The sequence below is a fragment of the Convolutriloba macropyga genome, chromosome 10 (genome assembly GCF_964194025.1).
Source record: "Convolutriloba macropyga chromosome 10, txConMacr16.3, whole genome shotgun sequence".
NCBI lineage: Eukaryota > Metazoa > Xenacoelomorpha > Acoela > Convolutidae > Convolutriloba > Convolutriloba macropyga.
In genome coordinates, this window is record NC_134477.1 from 25,628,278 (window position 1) to 25,648,068 (window position 19,791).

General features: G+C 33.7%; 2 protein-coding genes across 3 annotated transcripts in view; both read left to right on the forward strand.

Moving 5' to 3' along the window:
* The first annotated feature begins 257 nt into the window (after nucleotides 1–257).
* On the forward strand, nucleotides 258–10,688 carry LOC142348385 (uncharacterized). The gene is made up of 4 exons (XM_075399712.1): nucleotides 258–323; nucleotides 4,764–4,941; nucleotides 6,598–6,700; nucleotides 10,331–10,688. Exons 2-4 carry the CDS (start codon nucleotides 4,772–4,774, stop codon nucleotides 10,430–10,432), a joined length of 375 nt encoding a protein of 124 aa, XP_075255827.1. The 5' UTR covers nucleotides 258–323; nucleotides 4,764–4,771; the 3' UTR covers nucleotides 10,433–10,688.
* Nucleotides 10,689–17,908: 7,220 nt separating this feature from the next.
* Nucleotides 17,909–19,791, forward strand: part of LOC142348386 (glycoprotein-N-acetylgalactosamine 3-beta-galactosyltransferase 1-B-like) — a 90,167-nt gene continuing 88,284 nt past the window's right edge. For both annotated transcript variants that reach the window (XM_075399714.1, XM_075399713.1), the window contains exon 1: nucleotides 17,909–18,274. In XM_075399714.1, coding sequence (XP_075255829.1) covers nucleotides 18,010–18,274 — 265 coding nt within the window. In that variant the 5' untranslated portion in view covers nucleotides 17,909–18,009. The remainder of the gene's footprint in view (nucleotides 18,275–19,791) is intronic.

Genomic DNA, 19,791 nt, shown 5'->3' on the forward strand with positions numbered 1-19,791 from the left:
TAAGATGATACAAAGACTTTCTGGCATAGTTTTTGTTGGCTTCAAGTTAAAAATGAAGCTGAAACCGGTTAATATCTTCAAAGTAACGCATCAGGTGCTAATGAAAGTTAAATGAATACATTTTTACACGATAACCTAGTTCAAAGTTTCTCTCTTAACTGTTTTGTTGATCCTAATTTGCAAACAAAAGTTGCATTTTAATTTTTTCATATTGTCTTTCAAGTTTATCATCAATCCAATGTTATTTAAAAATATAGCGGTGTTCTCCCTCTTCTTCGTTGCAAGGGTTCTCGTGAAAGAAATCGTTGAGGTAGACGACTTTGGTAAGTACTTCGAGGTGTGTGCTATGGTTATCATTTAATTTAAGGCTATAGTGTCATCGCGTACATTGGTGTCATGATTTTCATTTAAACGCATTTTAACAAAACATTCGTTTCGTGCGTTCTCGCGTTTGGATTCAGAACCCATACGAATAACCCAGGCAAGTCCAAATATATTTTAATCAAAGCCACCCATTCCATCTCAGACCAAAATGGCCCAAGATCACGCTGTCACAGGCCGAAATGAAAATATCTAGATATAAGTCTGAAAAGTCATCCCTGCATGAGACTGGGAATAAAAAGGCTAGGTTGGTGTACGTCTGATCACAAGTAGAGAATTGTCTGTAACTTGACTAACGAACCGGGAAGCGAAACACAAATGTCTCTTAATATGTTAGACCTTTATGGCTATTGTCCACATTGACAGACCAATTCAACAATTTCGTGAACCAAAACATCCAAAAATTGTTAATCCCAGACTGAGATAAATATCTTGTGACCAGACGTCAAAGATTTTCAGTCTCTGAATTTTCCATGTGCGGATTCTCTTCTGATCAGAGCATTCTCTTTTTTCATTTAAGATTTTTAATAGAAGAATTATCACATCAAAATGACTAAAACTTATATTCAATCTGCGAGAAGAGATCGAGTGACAGGAAATTAAGTTGTCGATTTTTAGGGTTCTATAGGAAGATATAGTCAATGAAGTTTTGTTTTTTCCTTACTGAAAAACTGAACAAACACGTTTTAGGTAATGCAAAGGGCTTAGAAAAATTATTGCTGGCAGATTAGGGAGAAGTTGAGAAACTTTCTATTCCGTGTTCAATGACGGTCGGAACCGTCAACTGTCGTTTATATCTGTTAAATTATTTGTCTTAGTTCTGGAATTTTGGTGCAATAAAAAAAATATTTAAACAAGTTTTTGGCAAACTTTGCAAAGGTTAAAACTCTTTCATTGATTGAAAAGACACTCTTATGTAGACATCATCTTTTTAATTTTCTGGATTTCAATTTCACTCTTTGGTTGGTTTGTTTTTTTTCAATTTTGGGACCAAGCAACCTATAGAGCAACATATTATTCCACAATTTTGGTTTTAAATTCAAAATTTATTTTTGGCCGTTGGTTTTGGAAGATTTTTAGATATCACAATAATTATACCTGCTAAAGATTTTATTTTTGGTCAGGTCAAAGAACTGAACCAAATTTGCTTATTAACTCTTTGAAAAGGTTCAAAAAGACATGTTGTATGAATTAGTTATAATAGGGACAATTAAAAAATGTCCTCTTAAGTATTCATCCATCTGTTCAATGATACGTCCTGGTGTATCAATTTGAGAGAAAAGCTATTGGTTCAATTAGGCGGGTCAAGTTGGCAAAAAGTTACGATCCCGTAAATAAATACAAAGGTTTGGAACATAATTACACCGTAAAATTCATTCTTTGAAAAATCCCTTTCAGATAAATCCGTTGAATAACGTAATCACCAGCGTTACCGATGTATTTTTTACACCGAGTTACAAGCTACAACATTTCGATGTCACTGGCGCGTGACTTTCCCGATTAAAATTTATATTTAAGTCCTCCCAAAATCAAAAGAGAAGTCAGAGAATATCTATTTAATTTAGCTAGGAAGAATTTTAAGTGCAAATCATACCCATATGGATGGGCAGTGTTTGAGAGAAAGACAATTCAAGCCCCGTTAAGGACTTACTAAGCTTGGTGAAACAAAGTTATGCGAAAATCATTATTAATTTTTTATTATGATTATTATTATTTTTATTATTATTGTTATTATTATTATTATTATTATTATTATTATTATTATTATTATTATTATTATTATTATTATTATTATTAATATTATAATTATTATTATTATTATTATTATTATTGTTAATATTGTTATTATGATTATTTTTTTCAAAGTACACGGAGAGAAACTTTTATGGACCAATCTAAGTATTTTGACAATCATGCCTATTTCGTATGTCGACGTTTGGTCTTTAGTTAGTGTCAACCAATATTCTTTTCATAGTTCATCAGCTAAGGGGTACAATTTTTTCCTTTGTTTCTTTACCAGTATTGTGGCGCATTTTTTAGCTTCTATAGGATTGTTTCAAGCACCCGAAGACTCAAATGATCAGAAGCTAAATATTGATTATAACAGTAAAATAACTGAGACTGAGTGTAAAACTTCTCGCAACTGGTAATACAAATTTATCAATTTATGACCAAACTTGACTTTTCACCTACAAAGAGGCTCGTTGAATTGCGTTTGTACATAATATTCTAACCCCGAACATCCAAATGTTAATTTATTTGTCAACCAAATGCGAAAGAGATGGGAAACGTTCAAAAAGCACATACTGTTCGACAATAACTGGTGTATGAGTAAAAAATCGATTATTAAGTAATGTCACAATATATGACTAGACAAGGAAAAGAAAAATATGTAGCAGAAAAAGTCAAAAAACCAAGAAAATTTATGAATCACAGAGCTTCCAATGCTATAACCAGCAAATGCTATATAACTTTCAACTCAACAATTTTAAGATAAATTTATATGTAACTGCTGAAGAAATCAGAGGGACTATAAAAAACAGCAAAAACAGGAAAGTCTCTGAAATGTCCACAAATTGTTTATTAAGCACATAGTGTTCGTGCCATTTAAACAATGAACTATTAATCAAAAAAAGATTATTTGTGTTCACTTGATCTTATTTTGAACGTTAATAGCGCCTGTTTTTCAAAGTCTCAGTATCAAAGTCATTAAAGCATTGGTTAAAATTAGCAGAGATTGTCGTTTGCTTCACAAGAAAGCGAATGGAACCAGCGATTAAAAATACTAAGTTATACGTTGACAAAAAAGAACAAAAATGGCATATTTTAGAAATACTTTCATGTTGTTGATAACATATAATTTCAAAGTGAATAAAGCCATTAAATCTCAACTCAATGAATTAAATGGGTTCAAACGCAACTCTGCATGAAACCGCTGGTACTTGCCATTAGTCAGAATATGTCAAACGACAACAAAAAGAATATCAAGTAGAGGTGAAAGTCAAAAATTCAGTTTGTGTTTAATTGTGAATTGAGTGGCTTCCCCTAACGTGACGAGAACCCGAAATTAATGCGAGAAAGTGAAAAGAGAGCAAAGAAACAAAGATAGGCACAAATCTTAGAATTTCAATATTTTTATGAGTACTCGTAGTATCAAAGTCATAAAACCATAAAAGCAAAAACCATCCAGATAGATTATATCTTTTTTTCAAGCGTAAGAGGATGCGACCTCTCATTAATGAGTCTCAGCTAATTAAGATGAAAATATGAAGAAGTTTTATCAACATATTTTTTCATTCTACAAATCAGAAAAGCCGGAAAAATTTTAATGCCAGAACAGTTTCTTGGAGAGCCGATGTAAAGCTAGCCCTCATCTGAGTAAACGAAGGTTCATGGACAAAGTGGGCTAAAGAAGCAAATTTTTCATGAAAGTTGCTGAATATTTGACAATTTAGCCAAAAGAGTCGGATCAAACAGTTCAGTAACTCTACAGTATCATTAAATGTAAAATTAATAACACTTCCATTAAAAACTTTTCCTTTTTTTTAATCAAAATTGAGGAAAGTTTGTTTAAAAGAACTCAAAATATGGACAAAAAATAGAAATCAGCCTAATGTTCACAAAATTTTACCCAGGTTGAGGTTTTTTGGGGTGCGATTTTGTAAGAAAAAAATAATTCGTCGTTTTTCACCGCATTTCTTACAAAAATTCACCGTATTGACTTTGGTTGCAAATTAATGTTAGAAATTCAGTGAAAGCAGTGAATGCGGTGAAAAAAATTCATTGCATTTCACCACATTTCTTACAAAAATTCACCGAGAAATTCACAGCATTTCTCATAAAAATTCACAGCATTTGATTTCTAATTTTCACTGAATTTGATTTAAATTCACAAGAAATGGCATGGAAGTACGTCGCAGTTGGCGCAGTGGAATAACAATGTGAAGACATGATGGAGGTAACAGGTTCGAACCCGTCTAATGCAGCTTCTCTGTTTGAAAAAGACCGAGAACGCGGTGAAAATAAATAATTCGACGCGATTCACGGCATTCGCCGCAAAAAGATGTAAGAAATACGCGGTGAAAATCATTTTTGTTCACCGCATTTCTTACAAAAATTTAGCGCCAAATCTCGACCCGGGTAATTTAAACCTCAATAACTCCTCGGGAAGAAAAAGAAAACCAAAAATCTTTTAGTTTGATGATTTATAGTTGACGAGCTCTCTCATAACAGCTCGCGAAACTCACTCCGATGAATATATCGAACGACCAGAATTGACTGAACAGAATGAGTTAAGCATATAGTCCCCCGACCCCACACTTAGGTGGAGTCGAAACAAAAATGTGTGACCAAATTGTATTATAGTAATAATAAATGTACAGGATATGACATGCGACGCTACAGGATTGTACTTGAGACTGATCAGGAGTACAATGATGGAGTGGATGCTGGGATCTCTATTACAATTGAAGGAGACAGGAGGAAAAGGGGAGACGTAATGACCCAAATCACATTCAATCTTTACAATCTAGAGGAGGGTGACAAATTCCAGGATTCAAAGTTCGTGTCAATTTTGTTTGGCGAAGAGAAAATTATTTATATCTCGTTTACGCGACCCAAACATTGATAACATACAAGGAAACATAATCTATGCTATTATTCTAAAATTATTCTGTCTTTTTTAGCAGTTTGAGCTTAAAATTTTGGTCTTCCTCGATTTAACTGGGTGCTCATTTTCTTTTTATGTCATCTTCTTGCTAGTTTGTGCTTATCTTCGAGCAATATCGATACGCCAGAAGTGAGATTTTTAATTTTATCAAAAACTCAGATCTGATAAAAATTTGATGTAAGTGTTTTTTCACCGGTAGCAACAATTTTTCAGTTACACTTGGCTTTAATGGGACTAATTATACACTAAATTTTGAATTTCGAAAACAAGCGCTGACTGATCAGCATGAGACGGAGAATGACTGAGATGACATTTGTTTTGTATTGTTTGTTTTCCAGAGAAGCATCTCTTAATGAAAGGATTTCCAAAAATTATATATTTTTTATAAAGAACTATTTATATCAAACCTGGTTTGATTTAAAATACTTTTTGATCTTTGATTTTAACACCAATTGTCAATTGATTGGACTAGGCTTCCTTTGTTTACTCCAATGCTTCATTTTCTATAGTTATAAATTTAAACTCCGATCTCAATTGAGTGAGTTGTTTGCTGTGTGACAAATATCTAGGACGCTCTAAATATCTGTCATCAAATAAGTTCTCTTGTTTGACCATAATAGCTAATGTGTCGTCGTATTGAGTCATTATTAGATTCAGTCCATTGATTAATCCCCTCTCTTTGGCCGACAAATGATCTGGACAACAGATGGGCAATAACAGATGATTTTTACATGTAAATGAATCTGCTTGCTAGCATTCGAGATTTCACGAATTAAATTTCTGCCCCGATTTGTTATCAACTCATGAATGCACCATATTCAAAATGAGAAGATTTCAGTTTGCACTTGATGCCTCCTACGCAAAGATTGAAGGTACGTGAATCTGAAAGTTTTGACCCAAATCCAAACTGTGCCATTTGGCTAGTTCCATTTAGAGGAAATGAGCCGCTTTCCTCTAAATGGAACTAGCCAAATGGCTAACAATTTTTTTTCAACTTTTTTTCCTTTATGCCGTAAACGCTGAAGAACATCTGTTTCGGCTGACAAGCTTCCAGGTGCTTCCTCATTTTGTCACCTGCACAGCTTTTAAGAATAACTTGAAGAATTATATTGCTGTAGGATTCGGCCTCAGTGTCAGTGTCAAGGATATCAAATGAAGCAGTGTCCTCTGGGCTCCAGACTCTATCTGATTAGACTGCAAGTCTCTGATGAGACCCACTTGCGTTCGAAACTGTGTTTGATGAAACCCAAGTCCAGCATTAGAATGTTAAAGGCCAGCTTTAGAATCACTGTATTTTTTTTTTCGGGACGACCAGACATTGTAATTTTGAACACCAAATGCACAGGTATGGGCGCTCAAGTGGGTGTGCTCAGATGTCAATTCTGTCTGAATTCCAAGCTAGGGCGATGAAATGTATCCAGTTGGCTAAGTTTTGTCGAAAAAAATGTTTTAGCTCATTCTCAATTGTAATTCTACGGAATTGTTAACCAATTTCAAAAATTGTTGTTGTTATAAATGGGTTGTTGTTAATCGGAACTTTATTACAGAACACATGTGTTTGAGAGATATGCAAAACGTGTGGTGGGGACTGGCATCATCACAGTGGCAATTGGCAGCCCCGACTATTGGGACACATTCAATATATTCAGGGTAAATTGGATTTAATTAAATTAAATACTAAGAGGCGAGTGACCCATTACAGTTAGCACATTAACTAACAATCAAAATATCAGCTATTGTTCTCCCCACTTGATCAGGTAAAAACAATACAAATGGAAGATTTAACGGCTAATGTTTTCTCAGGGTAAAACTTAGGAGGGTAAGGTAATTGAGAAGCCAAATTTGCAAGTTTATTTATTTATAATTCAACATTTTTCTCTTTGCAAAACCGAGAGCTTGTAAAACAACTATCTGTAGGTGATTTCTGCACTTAAGATTCTAATCATTTGTATATGAAAAGAGCGCCGATTTTACAAAAATTCATAGCACAAACGTCTTCGGCGAAATTCCACAGCTCGAAATAGTTACTCTACTTTTCACATAGAACTCACACAATAACTTCCCGTGTGATAAATAGTTGCACTATTTTTTTGCGAGATAAAGGATCTCGAGAGATTTCTCGTGAGCTAGATTTTCTCGTGTGATGATCACTTGATTTTTTTGTGTATGATTAAGAGTTTGGGAAAACAGCCGGTTTTATATGGAACATCAGACTGTGTCTTATTCTCCGCGTTGTATTGATTAGAAGAGATACGAAAAGTCTTGTGAAAACTTAATCTGGTTTAAACGAAGAAACACTTGAGAGCAGATATGACCAAATTTTCTACAACTTCCCATCGTGTTTCAAGAAATGTAGTCTTTCCTATCGAAACTAAATTATGTAAACGTAATTTTTCGCACGGTTCAGCAGAAATACCATGAAAAAAACCAAAAAATTATAGAAGCTCAAATGATAAGTCTAGTGACTTCACATTAGATAATGCATGAAAACTAGTTATATCCCAGAAAAACTGTGGAAGCAAGCGCTTTCTCGTAATTTTACACGACGAGTTACGTGTATTAATATTGCACGTGAGTAGTACACTAAATTAAAATACACGTATTGTCACGGGAGGGGACTTCCCCTCATGCCGAAGCGTGGTGACCAAAATTTGCAAAAATTTATCAAAAACTAATAAGATAGCGGCCTATTTTGTACAAGAGAAACAAAACAGTTGAATTGCCTTTGTTTTGTGGAGGTAGAAAAAATTGTGTAGTAATTTTGAAATCTTTAGGGTCGATGAAATTGCATTTCAAATTTGAAAAACCTTAAACCCTTTTTAGTCAGAAAAAACTATTCTCAGATTTTCAATTTGAAATTTAAAAACTAACTTGTGTGTGTATGTGTGCGTGCGATAGAGAGAGTGCCAAGACAGCACAAAATTTGGACAGTAAAGAGAATTTTCAGTGGTTTTTAATCCAAATTTGTTTTTTTTCTGATAATTTTGTTGACCAAATGTTACCCTGGTTAATGCGTGCACGCAGATTGGATATATGCGTTTAGGGAATTACTAATTCAAGCCCCGTTAGGGACTTACTTAACAAGTTTGCTGAATATCATTATTATTATTACTAATATTTTTTATTATTATTAGTATTATTATTATTATTATTATTATTATTATTATTATTATTTTTATTATTATTAGTATTATTATAATTATTATTATTATTATTATTATTATTATTATTATTTTTATTATTATTAGTATTATTATAATTATTATTATTATTATTATTATTATTATTATCATTATTATTATTATTCTTATTATTATTATTATTATTATTATTATTATTATTATTTTTATTATTATAAGTTTTATTATTATTATTATCATTATTATTATTATTATTATTATTATTATTATTATTTTTATTATTATTAGTAATATTATAATTATTATTATTATTATTATTATTATTATTATTATTATCATTATTATTATTATTATTATTATTATTATTATTATTTTTATTATTATTAGTATTATTATATTTATTTTTATTATTAGTATTATTATTATTATTATTATTATTATTATTATTATTATTTTTATTATTATAAGTTTTATTATTATTATTATCATTATTATTATTATTATTATTATTATTATTATTTTTATTATTATTAGTATTATTATAATTATTATTATTATTATTATTATTATTATCATTATTATTATTATTATTATTATTATTATCATTATTATTATTATTATTATTATTATTATTATTTTTATTATTATTAGTATTATTATAATTATTATTATTATTATTATTATTATTATTATTATTTTTTTTATTATTAGTATTATTATAATTATTATTACTATTATTATTATTATTATCATTATTATTATTATTATTATTATTATTATTATTTTTATTATTATTAGTATTATTATAATTATTATTATTATTATTATTATTATTATTATTATCATTATTATTATTATTCTTATTATTATTATTATTATTATTATTATTATTATTATTATTATTATTATTATTATTATTTTTATTATTATAAGTTTTATTATTATTATTATCATTATTATTATTATTATTATTATTATTATTATTATTATTAATATTATTAATATTATTATTATTACTAATATTAATATTATTATTATTATTATTATTATTATTATTATTATTATTATTACTATTTTTATTATTATTATTAGTATTATTATTATTATTGTTATTATTATTATTATTATTATTATTAATATCATTGTTATTATTATTATTATTATTATTATTATTATTATTATTATTATTATTATTAATATAACAAAATTTAGGTAGCAGAGTTCCACGTAAAGAATTTTTGTGTTGCTAGCAAAAAGAGTGCTATAGACGTCAAAGTCATCCTTGAAGGGGAAAATAATAGCAAGTTTGCTCTAAATAACGATAAAAAGTAGGTAAGTTTGACAACAGTAATGGGTAAAAATATATGAAATAATGCAACAAATCACTGAAAAGATGTTATGGAAATATGTGGCAGAGCAATTCAAATGCATATGTTTTAAAGTAAGACAGTGAAATTGAGAAAAAATTATTTCGATCAAAAATGGTCAGTTTTGGACAATTTTACATTATATAAGGTATTGAAACTAGTTATATCCCTGAAAAGTAATAAAGTATATAAGTGCATCAAAAAATGTGTAAACATTTCAAATTTCGAAAAGATTATTTCCGACACCTTTATCACCTATAAAACACGTTTCCCAACATTTCACATCTATTAGAGATAAAAACCGAGAAAAATTGTCTGGAATCCATTTTTCTAAAAAAAATTTACAAGGGTCGACAACCCATAGGGCAAAAAGTCTCAAAATTGAAAAATTGGCTCTGAAAACTTTTATAGTTCACAAAAAAATTAATAGCAGTTCTAACAATAGCAGTGCAAAATTTATATCACTGTGGCAAACAAAAAAACACACGCCGCAGCAAACAATGGGTCGTTACAAAAACTGGGTCACGCTTGTATAAACATATTGAACAAAGTTATATCAGCGTTTGATCGTGTCACCGTTTTTCGCACTCGCTTATTTTCTTGATCTTTAATACATGTGTGTAAACAACAGCGACCACGCTGTGTATATATATGCTCAGTACGATGTAGTTTTAGTTTTGTAATGCAGGTCTTCGCGTGGTGGGAAAGACTATGAGTCATCTTCTGCTTTTATCATCTTTTTAGTTTTAATTGAAAACACTTATTATGTTTAGATTGTGGTAGATGACGACCAGGTGTTCGACTGCAACTGCTTTCTAGCTCCTTGTGGCAACTATAGCAGCTTTAAACTTTACAATCCAAATGTTTACACATGAAACGAACGAAACAATCAACAGTCGGAACATGTAAACAAAAACTAGGCGTAATGCAAACTCTATGTTTGTCAAAACAGCTATATTGATATCGGGTTCGGTATTTACCCTCGGCTGTTGGGTTCTTGTATCGCAATAAAATAAAAAATGGTGACTGAAAATAAGACATTTTAGTGTTGTGTTAAATCATTGTAAACCAATTAATGACTAATTTAACGTTATTAATTACGAGAAGAGTAAAATGTCACATGATCAGAATCCCGTCGCCCTCAAAATAAAAACATGTCGGAAAGTAGCGCGATAAAAGCCGTTTTGTGATGTCAGTATTGTTTGAGCATTGAAATATTTTAGACAAGTGAAGGGTGAATTCACTTGAAACAAATTTTATATTTTATAATAATCTTGCAAGTTTTCATTAATTTACTCCAGACGTGAAATCAAATCAGAAAATTAAATAAATTGTTTTGTTAAAAGTAAGCATAAATTACGAAAGCTCCAATGTTGCTGTTTAAAAAAATACTGAAATAAAAATCAATCAATTTCAATTAAACTGTTAAACACAATTTTTAAATACGGTTTAGTAAGTTCGGGAATTGGCATTTTTCTGAGTGCCAGAGCTTTTCTTTCATTCATCAAATCAAAATAGGATTAGAGGTCTTTATGGTTTTGTCCTGAAAGTAAGTCCATTTTCGCGATCTCAAATTTTTCCCAAAAATTTCCCGTTTTTTATAGATTTATTCTTTCGCTAAAATTAAATACAAGTAGATCACCAACATTTTAAAAAAATGAAATGGGAATACAAAGTATATTACACCAAGAGAAAGAAGATTAAAACAATATGTGCATGCTTACAATCGACAGTTGATTCAAGACTTTTAGTGCAAGATTTTTGTTTATGGTATATTTTGAATGACAGAAAATCGGCAAAATTGTTTTCCTCTGTTTGTGTGACAGATTCGTGATTTCATCGTTGAAAATGAGAATAATAAAAGTTGCGAGAATGAGTCCATTTAAACTTAGACGCCCTAACCTTGTGTTTAGTATATTAATTTTGGAAGTAAAACAAATTTAAAGACGTCTTGTGGTGCATCTGTTTTATATTATAGATTATAGATGTCTTAGACCATAATTTGACGCAAAAGGTAAATGTTTTTTTCAATAAATTGATAATTCGGATTGTAATCTCTTAGTCATTTAATAACTCAGCCTTTCCTTCTTAAGCCCAGCAGATAGAATCGCTTAGGATATGGTCGTTGAAATTTTCCGAACCGACGATTGAATCACCTCAATGTCAAGCGGCAAGCTGTGTTTTTCAAAATTACGTGTTCAATTGTTTTTTTCTACATCTTTCGATTTTGTCATTTGAGTTTACCCAGGTTTCGGTTGCATAAAAGAAAATATTTTGTTGGGCGAATTTTTACGCTGTCCTTTGTTTAAATCAAAATATATGAACTGTTCATCATTTTGATACATAGACCGACTATTGAAACTATATATGCCGGCCAAGCAAATCTGCTTATCTGAAATGTGGTTGGATACAGGGCTCTAAAATGATCAAGCCTTTCTTGATGACATAGTTAACTGGACCATGAAGAGCTCTTTTTATCTGCTGGAACAATCACTCGCAATCCACTTTCGACGGGAGACTAAAAAATGAAAACTGAATTTGATTTTGCAACTATTAGCTTGTTTATGTTTGAACAGATGATGTTTGAACTATCAACTCTATTGTTGCATCAGGTTCTCTCCACCAAGCGCTAGCAGAGGATCGTGAAGGACTTCAAAATCTCATCGAAGTGCTGAAAAAATAGGTGCACAGCGATTTCGGTGTTAATTTCCATCCATATTAGAGCAGTCAGCGAAAGACAGGGCAGAAAGTCTTCGGCGACTACCCTAAAGAACCAGTGATCATCTAATACGTGATCAACAATGGCATTACTGAGCATCCAACTGATCCCCGTGAACCACTCACTGCAGACGAACTTCTTCACGAAATAGTATACTGCAAACGAGACGGAGTGGACAACATGCTGTCGGAACTGAAGAAGCTCAGCATTCCTGTTGTCCGCATCCCCACTGATATAATTTCACGGCTCAAACAAGAGTGCTGAACTTAAAACTGATCTGCGAGAGCTACATCAGAAAAACGAATACGAGCTACACAGCTTAATCATCATTCGAAACAACAGCTTCGATCAGAAAGCGCTTGTGAATAAAAAACGAAAAGCGACAGCCAAGCAACAAGCAGCAAAACGACGGAAACTCGCCGAGAATCAGGAAGATTCGTGAGTAAGCACATGACTAGGATAGTATCTGGGATTAATTGTCCAGTAACTACCTCCTAAATTCTTGTTCCTACATATAATTTAGGTCTCTGAGCTTAATTGTTCAGTACTAAATTTGGTTTTCGGACCTAACTGCTCAGTAACTGACCATTCTTGCTCATCATTTCTGGCAAATCGTTTTTTTTAGCTTAGTTTTTCAGTGACTAGTCATCGTCCTCTGTTTTTCATTTCTATACTACTTTCTAATTTACTTTCCTCTGTCTAAGTGAAATTTCTGAGAAATGTAAAGACTGTAAGCAAGTGATTGCACAAGAAGCCCCAAGATACACATGTGTTTCATGTAATCGCACCATGCACCTTGAGTTAACTTGTACTGGCCTCTCGCAAGTAGCCATCAATGGAATAAAGGAGATAGGCCCCCTTGCAATGCTCCTTTGTAATGCATGTCTGGACAATGACGAAATGGATTCCCTCATTAGGTTTAGCACCATTGAGAAAACGATGAAAACATCCCAGCAAGATTTCTTGGAGGTGAATGTTCGGCTCCAGGGCATGGACAAAAGGATAACTACGATTGCGAATGGCATGGTTGACAATGCTTTCAAGACCACATGTGATAAAATGGAAAAAAGTTACGCAGATGCCCTAGCCGTCAATCCCAAAGCGGCTGAGGCAGGCCCTCCCCAGGTAAAAAAATGAGCCAAAAACTCAGAATCACGACATTCGAAAGAGTTTTCGAATCCAAGGGGTCAAACAGGATCCTAGTAAAACTAAATCAGAAAAATCTTGTTCCCACCACTGAGGAAGTATAAGAGGTCTTGAACGCTATCGGAGTCAAATCACAAATACAAGAACTGCGAAGATTGGGGACAGTTTGACAAAAGCCAAACCAAACCAAGGACGCTTCTGGTAACAGTGGCTATGGATTATGAAGCCAGGCTAGCAGTCCCAAAACGTATCGAAATGCAAGAAAATCTAGCACAGAGGAATCTCTACATCTTACCAGCTTTGACGAAAGAGGAAGCAACAAAGGAAAATATGTGTCTAAATCGTCACCGAGAACTCATTTAGGAAGCAGTGCACAGGGAAAAGCTCATGTTTCGCAATTTTGAGCTATTTAATGACGGCAAGAAAAATGAAATCCAAGCAGGGGCTGTTTGCACTAGCACCTGACTAAGATTCATCAATATTCTGTTACTGAACGCAAGAAGTCTCGTGAGCCTGGAGCAAAGATCAAAACCAGCAAATGCAATTGCTATGTCTCAGTACAACATAACATGCCTGTGTGAAACCTGGCTGAACGATGACATTAAAGACTCCGAACTCTTACTCAGTGACTACTTGACTTTCAGATCAGACAGAAAACGACTAGGGGGAAGCATTATGAGTGGAGGCAAACTCATAGCCATAAAAAATAACTTCAATGCTAAATTAGTGTCATACGAACAACCAGAATGCTGCGTAACGTGTAAATTTGTTGTGGATGGACACCCCATCTATATCTGCTGCTTCTAAAGCCCCCCAGAAATCAGTAAATATCGATACTTGTTTCCTGATTTCAAGCGAATAGTCAAAAATTTACCCAACAAAGACACGAAAATCATCTGTGGGGACCTGAATTTCCCAAACGCCAACTGCAGTAACCTCACAAGTGATGTTGATCAGGAACAAGAAATCTTGGACTTGATGGAATCGAGTCTCTTACAGCAAGCGGTTGACTTCGCGACGAGAGGAAGCAACCTACTCGATGTAGCTTTATTCGATAACTGCTCTTTAGCTGCGCTAAAAGACTATGATTTCTCAAAATCACATAATTGCTCCGCTCATGATGCAATCTGTCTTTTACAGGAAAGCCCAAACCAGGACATCAAACATCCAATCAACAACTTTCGAAATTTTGGTAGCGCAGACTACCCGAAAAAGAATTAAACCGTGGAGCAAGCTGAGTTTGAAGCATTTTGTTACTCAAACATCGACAATATGGTCAACGAATTCTATGAATACTAGGAAAAAATCATCCCAATTCAAGCACCCAGGAGGACTAGACATCGTCAGTCACTACCACCATGGATCACCCCCGGTACTTCGAATCTGATGAACCATAGGGTGATGGGTCCGATAGGGTGATGAACCAGTAAAAAGAGATGTCTACTAAAGATACAAACATGATCTTCAAGCATCTGAGAAGTCTAAATAAATCCACTTTTCTCCGCAAAGTGATGACGAGAAATGGAGTTGTAGCTTCCGGCATCCAAGAAAAGTTTGACTTCCTGAACGATATCTTTCAACCCGTTTACTCTCCAAAAGTTCAGTTCAACCTCTCAGATATCAAATGTGAAAACCCTAAGCTGACGAACTTCAGTTTTTCGCAAACTAAATTCTTTGACATATTGGTCACTCTTGATAACAAAAAATCAAGAGGACCCAACTGATACTCTCCAATCTTATTCCAGAAAACAGCCTTCCACATGAGTAAGTGCCACCACAAACTGCTATATAACATCAAAAGCTTCGAAAAATCCCAAAGCTTTGGAAAGTGTCAGCTATATCTCCAATCTACAAGAAAGGAGACAAAGGGATGGTTGTAAATTACCGCCCTGTCTCCCTATTAAACATCGAGAGTAAAGTACTGGAGACGCTAATATACAGAGCACTATACGAGTATTTTGGGGACTACCTGACAAAATTTCAACATGGTTTTGTTCGAAGGGGGTCAGTACTAACGAACATGATTTCGTTCCTGGAAAGAATCTACGAGGCATTTGGCAAAAACTTTCACGATGAAATCATGGCATTCTACACGAACTTCTGAAAATCGTTCATCAGAGATCCACATTTTCGATTGCTGCAGAAAGTGGCACAAATGGGTGTCGGAGGCTGCTTCCTCCAACTCCTATATGGTTACTTAAAGGACAGGAAACAGTACGTGCGATTGGAAAATGCCACCTCGAAAACACTAAATGTCGCAAGTGGAGTACCACAAGGTTCACTTCTTGGAGTCTTGTCGTTCTCCATCTTCACTAATGATCTACCCGAATTGCTCAAGTTCAGTAGCCAATTCATCTTTGCTGACGACCTTAAAGTCCTGGCGATTGCGAAAACTCCCGAAGAAGTGCAGGAGGAATTACTGGCAATCGAACAATGTGTGAAAAATTGGAAGTAGCAGTTGGGAAATGTGCCCAAATTATATTTCATGGAAGCCGAGTAGACGATCTCCTGGTCGGAGAGAAACTCAACTCTCCGCAAGAAATAAAGAATCTGGGAACCACAGTGTGAAGCAATTTGTGTTGGTCAGCACATGTCAATGTTCGTCTGAAGAAAGCCTACAGAGTTCTGTCCTCAATAAGGAAAAATGTGGCCATCGAAGTCAAGACGTTCACTGAACTGGGACAGTAAAAATCAATCGTTTTGCCAGTGCTGCTCCACGGAATGAACTGTGTCCAACTGACGAAAACTGACCTTCAGAACATCGAGAAGTTTCATAGAAGAGCTGTCAAATGGATAACCGGCCAACCTGAAGGACAGTACCTGACAAGTCTGCGGCTACTGAATATACTACCGCTTCCAATGTATGTACAGCTGAATAACTTTCTCACGTTTTTGGAATCGAATTGCCTGATCTGACTAGAGGACGAAGCTCTAAACTGTTCAATCTGAGGAAAGTAAGACTCGAAAAAGCCAGAAGTGAGTTCATCTTCAAAACTGCGAGAACTGTCAACAAAATGAACTCCGATATCGACTTTCTGAAAACGGAAGGCCTGAAAAACAGAATCCTGAACGTGATGTGGAATTCGTCAACAAATGTTTTTCAAGAGATAACACCTGCAACAACAACAACAACAACAACAACAACAACAACAACAACAGCAACAACAAAAACAACGACAGATCCCTCTCGTTTTGATAACCTTATGCAATCCACAATCAAAAAATATCTGTCTAAAAGACGCAAGAAAAATTGAGCTTCTGCATAACAGAAATCGAAAACGAAGTTTGTAAAAAATCAACCGGGTGTGGCAAAACAAATAGGGTTTTTAATCAAAATAATATTTTTTGTAGCTTACTGAAAAATTTGGCGATGTTCGCGATTTTTGAAAATGATAAAAAAACTGGTCTGGTAAGGAGTGGCTTTAGACAGATTAAATAATTTTTTTAGAAAATATTTAGTGGTTTCCAGTTTCTCAATTGGAGCCGTTATCTGCAATGTGGAGTACTCCTCTGTAGACTTCGTATACTTTTGTTTTATCCAGGCCTAGGTTTGGTTACTGCATTGCTTTTCCTCTCAAAAACAGAAGAGATTGTTCTTTATACTTGATGGAAAAACAGTTAGAAGACCATTTAATATGGAACTGCGACAAGTCCATTGTTTGTCGAAACTTTTCATGGTCATAACTAGATCATATTTTTTTCAGTGAAATTTTAGGCGCTCTTTCTTTATTTGTACAGAGAAGTGAGATACATTTGAAAATAAAAAGTTTTTAGTAATTTTGAGGTTATATGAGACTCATGTGATTATAGCGACCCCCCTTTTTTGTGAATACAAGAAAACTCTATATAATTACGCTTTGCTTTGTTTGACTTGCGATTTCACCTAAAGCTTGAGAGTATTTCCCGGATTCTTCGATTCTTTTGGATTTGTTCAACTCTTTTTACGAAAACTTTCTGCGGAGATATTACGAGATATAACGACACCATTGCGTTAATTTTGTTTTGATTTCAATTTTGAGCAAAAATAAAGCTGTCACTTTGTACAACCATAGCAGTGTTTATATAAATTAGAAGTTCTTCGTAGGATATTTAAAAGTGATTCGTTTATGAAACTTTTAGTAAAATTTTTTAATTAAATTTTTGCATTTCTAGTTTATCTTCAACGCTTATCTTCGGCTGAATTTCAGTTTGAATTTCAGTTAGTGAAGCGATTCGTAGCAAAGCTATCATTTATATATTTGGAAATGCTTTTTGATAAATTATTTTTAAAAAAATCTAAATTTCAAAATATTTGCATTTGGTTGCTGTCTGTTAATTTGTTTTTACATCAGGCAGTGATATAATTGTGCGGGAGTTTTTCACCCAAAAAAACATTAACTTTACATTGTTTAGGTCAGACACGAAGCGAATAGGAGAAACGTGTCATATTTTATGCAAAAACGCAAATGTTGTATCCCGTAGCGCAAACAAACGTTCAACTTGTAAACAAAGTTACTCATTACCACAGCGATATCATATAACAGTGTTTTTGTTTTCCTTTATGTTTTTAATAACTTACTATTTTATAAATTTTCTCTATCAGAAAGGATGTCAGAAAAAAGTGCGATAGCCAAAAAAGTTCTACTGATTGCCCTTCTAATATTCAATTCCGGCTTATTAATTTTTGTTTTCAAAATCAATTCGGACGCTGATGACAATAATTCACTCTCTCGATTTGAAGTGAAGCCATCGTTTGTTCATCTTGATGGCGTTTCGTCAGCCAATCAGAAAGGAGCAGTTAACAAGGTTGAAGACGAGAGCTGGCGAAAAGTGAGAGTGCTGTGTTTTGTCGTCACCCATCCGAGAGCTTTAGGTCAGTATGAAATGTTTGTCATTGCTTGGTTTTGCGCATCAGCTTTTGCCAGTCAACGTTTAATACCAACAGAAAAGTGTGGTGCGCTTAAAGGTTCCATTTTTTGTAACTTTTAACCACCCTATTTCAACCATTTTTATTTCAACAAATCTGACGTCATCGAAGCTCTTCTAAATAACTCCAAAAACACTAACAAAACATCGGAAATGTAGGAGATTACAAACTTTCCAGCCCAGAAATCTCTGCTTATTTGCCCTAAATGAGGATTCAAATAAAATCACTGCAGTTTTGAACAATTTTTCTATTTATTTTGGCACTTGTATTTTGAACTCGTTTGGTTTTTCAAGTTCATCTTCGAGTTCTTGTTGCTTCATTCAACTTTTCTTACTTTTCTTTATCACCCGTATCAAATTGTGGCCAATTCAGAGAGTTACAGTTGGTTTTCAGCGGTCGGCAGAAAAGAAATCTTTGAATTGAAAAAATTTAAAAGTGCACTTAATTTTCCCGCAGATATTAATCAGAATGACCACAAGTAAGTATACTTAATCTTGGAAAAGTACTCCTCAATCAATAAAAATTACGATACAAAACGTACGCTTGCAGCGAACGTTTAATTTTGGGCTCGATATCTGCGACAACTACTACTACTACTACTACTACTACTACTACTACTACTACTACTACTACTACTACTACTACTACTACTACTACTACTACTACTACTACTACTACTACTACTACTACTACTACTACTACTACTACTACTACTACTACTACTACTACTACTACTACTACTACTACTACTACTACTACTACTACTACTACTACTACTACTACTACTACTACTACTACTACTACTACTACTACTACTACTACTACTACTACTACTACTACTACTACTACTACTACTACTACTACTACTACTACTACTACTACTACTACTACTACTACTACTACTACTACTACTACTACTACTACTACTACTACTACTACTACTACTACTACTACTACTACTACTACTACTACTACTACTACTACTGTTTCAACACTTTAATTCCAAATATGAAATAAAGGCACGGTTGGCAACAAATACAAATACAAATACAAATACAAACAAAACAAGAAGAGTTATTTGTTTGGTTATTCTGTGAAGTGCTGTACGACGAAATTGTTGAAGGCATTCTTTGACCCGGTTGCTGCTTTCTCCTGCAATCTGGTGAACGATACTTTGCTTCGTACACAGTCTCCTTCGATTTGACTCATCCACGTTTTCCGTTGCCCCCCAGGAGCGCGTCTGGCATGGGCGTATTGATCGGGCGGGTCCCAATCGAAGGCACTGCGGGCTAATCTTCCTGGTTCCATTCTCTGGATGTGACCGTACCATTTTATCCGTTTGAGCATGATCATCGTGGATAGTTGGGGCATTCGCGATCTTGACATAATTTCATCGTTCGTTGCTTTCTCCAGATATGACACACGTAGAATTCTCCGAAGACAACCACAGTGGAAACTCTCAA

Bases quoted from the DNA above. Each gene is read 5' to 3' on its own strand.
- LOC142348385 (XM_075399712.1), top strand. From the start codon at position 4,772: ATGCGACGCTACAGGATTGTACTTGAGACTGATCAGGAGTACAATGAT. The intron at 4,942-6,597 runs GTTCGTGTCAAT...ACTTTATTACAG, and splicing joins GACAAATTCCAGGATTCAAA to AACACATGTGTTTGAGAGAT. The intron at 6,701-10,330 runs GTAAATTGGATT...TATTATGTTTAG, and splicing joins ACACATTCAATATATTCAGG to ATTGTGGTAGATGACGACCA.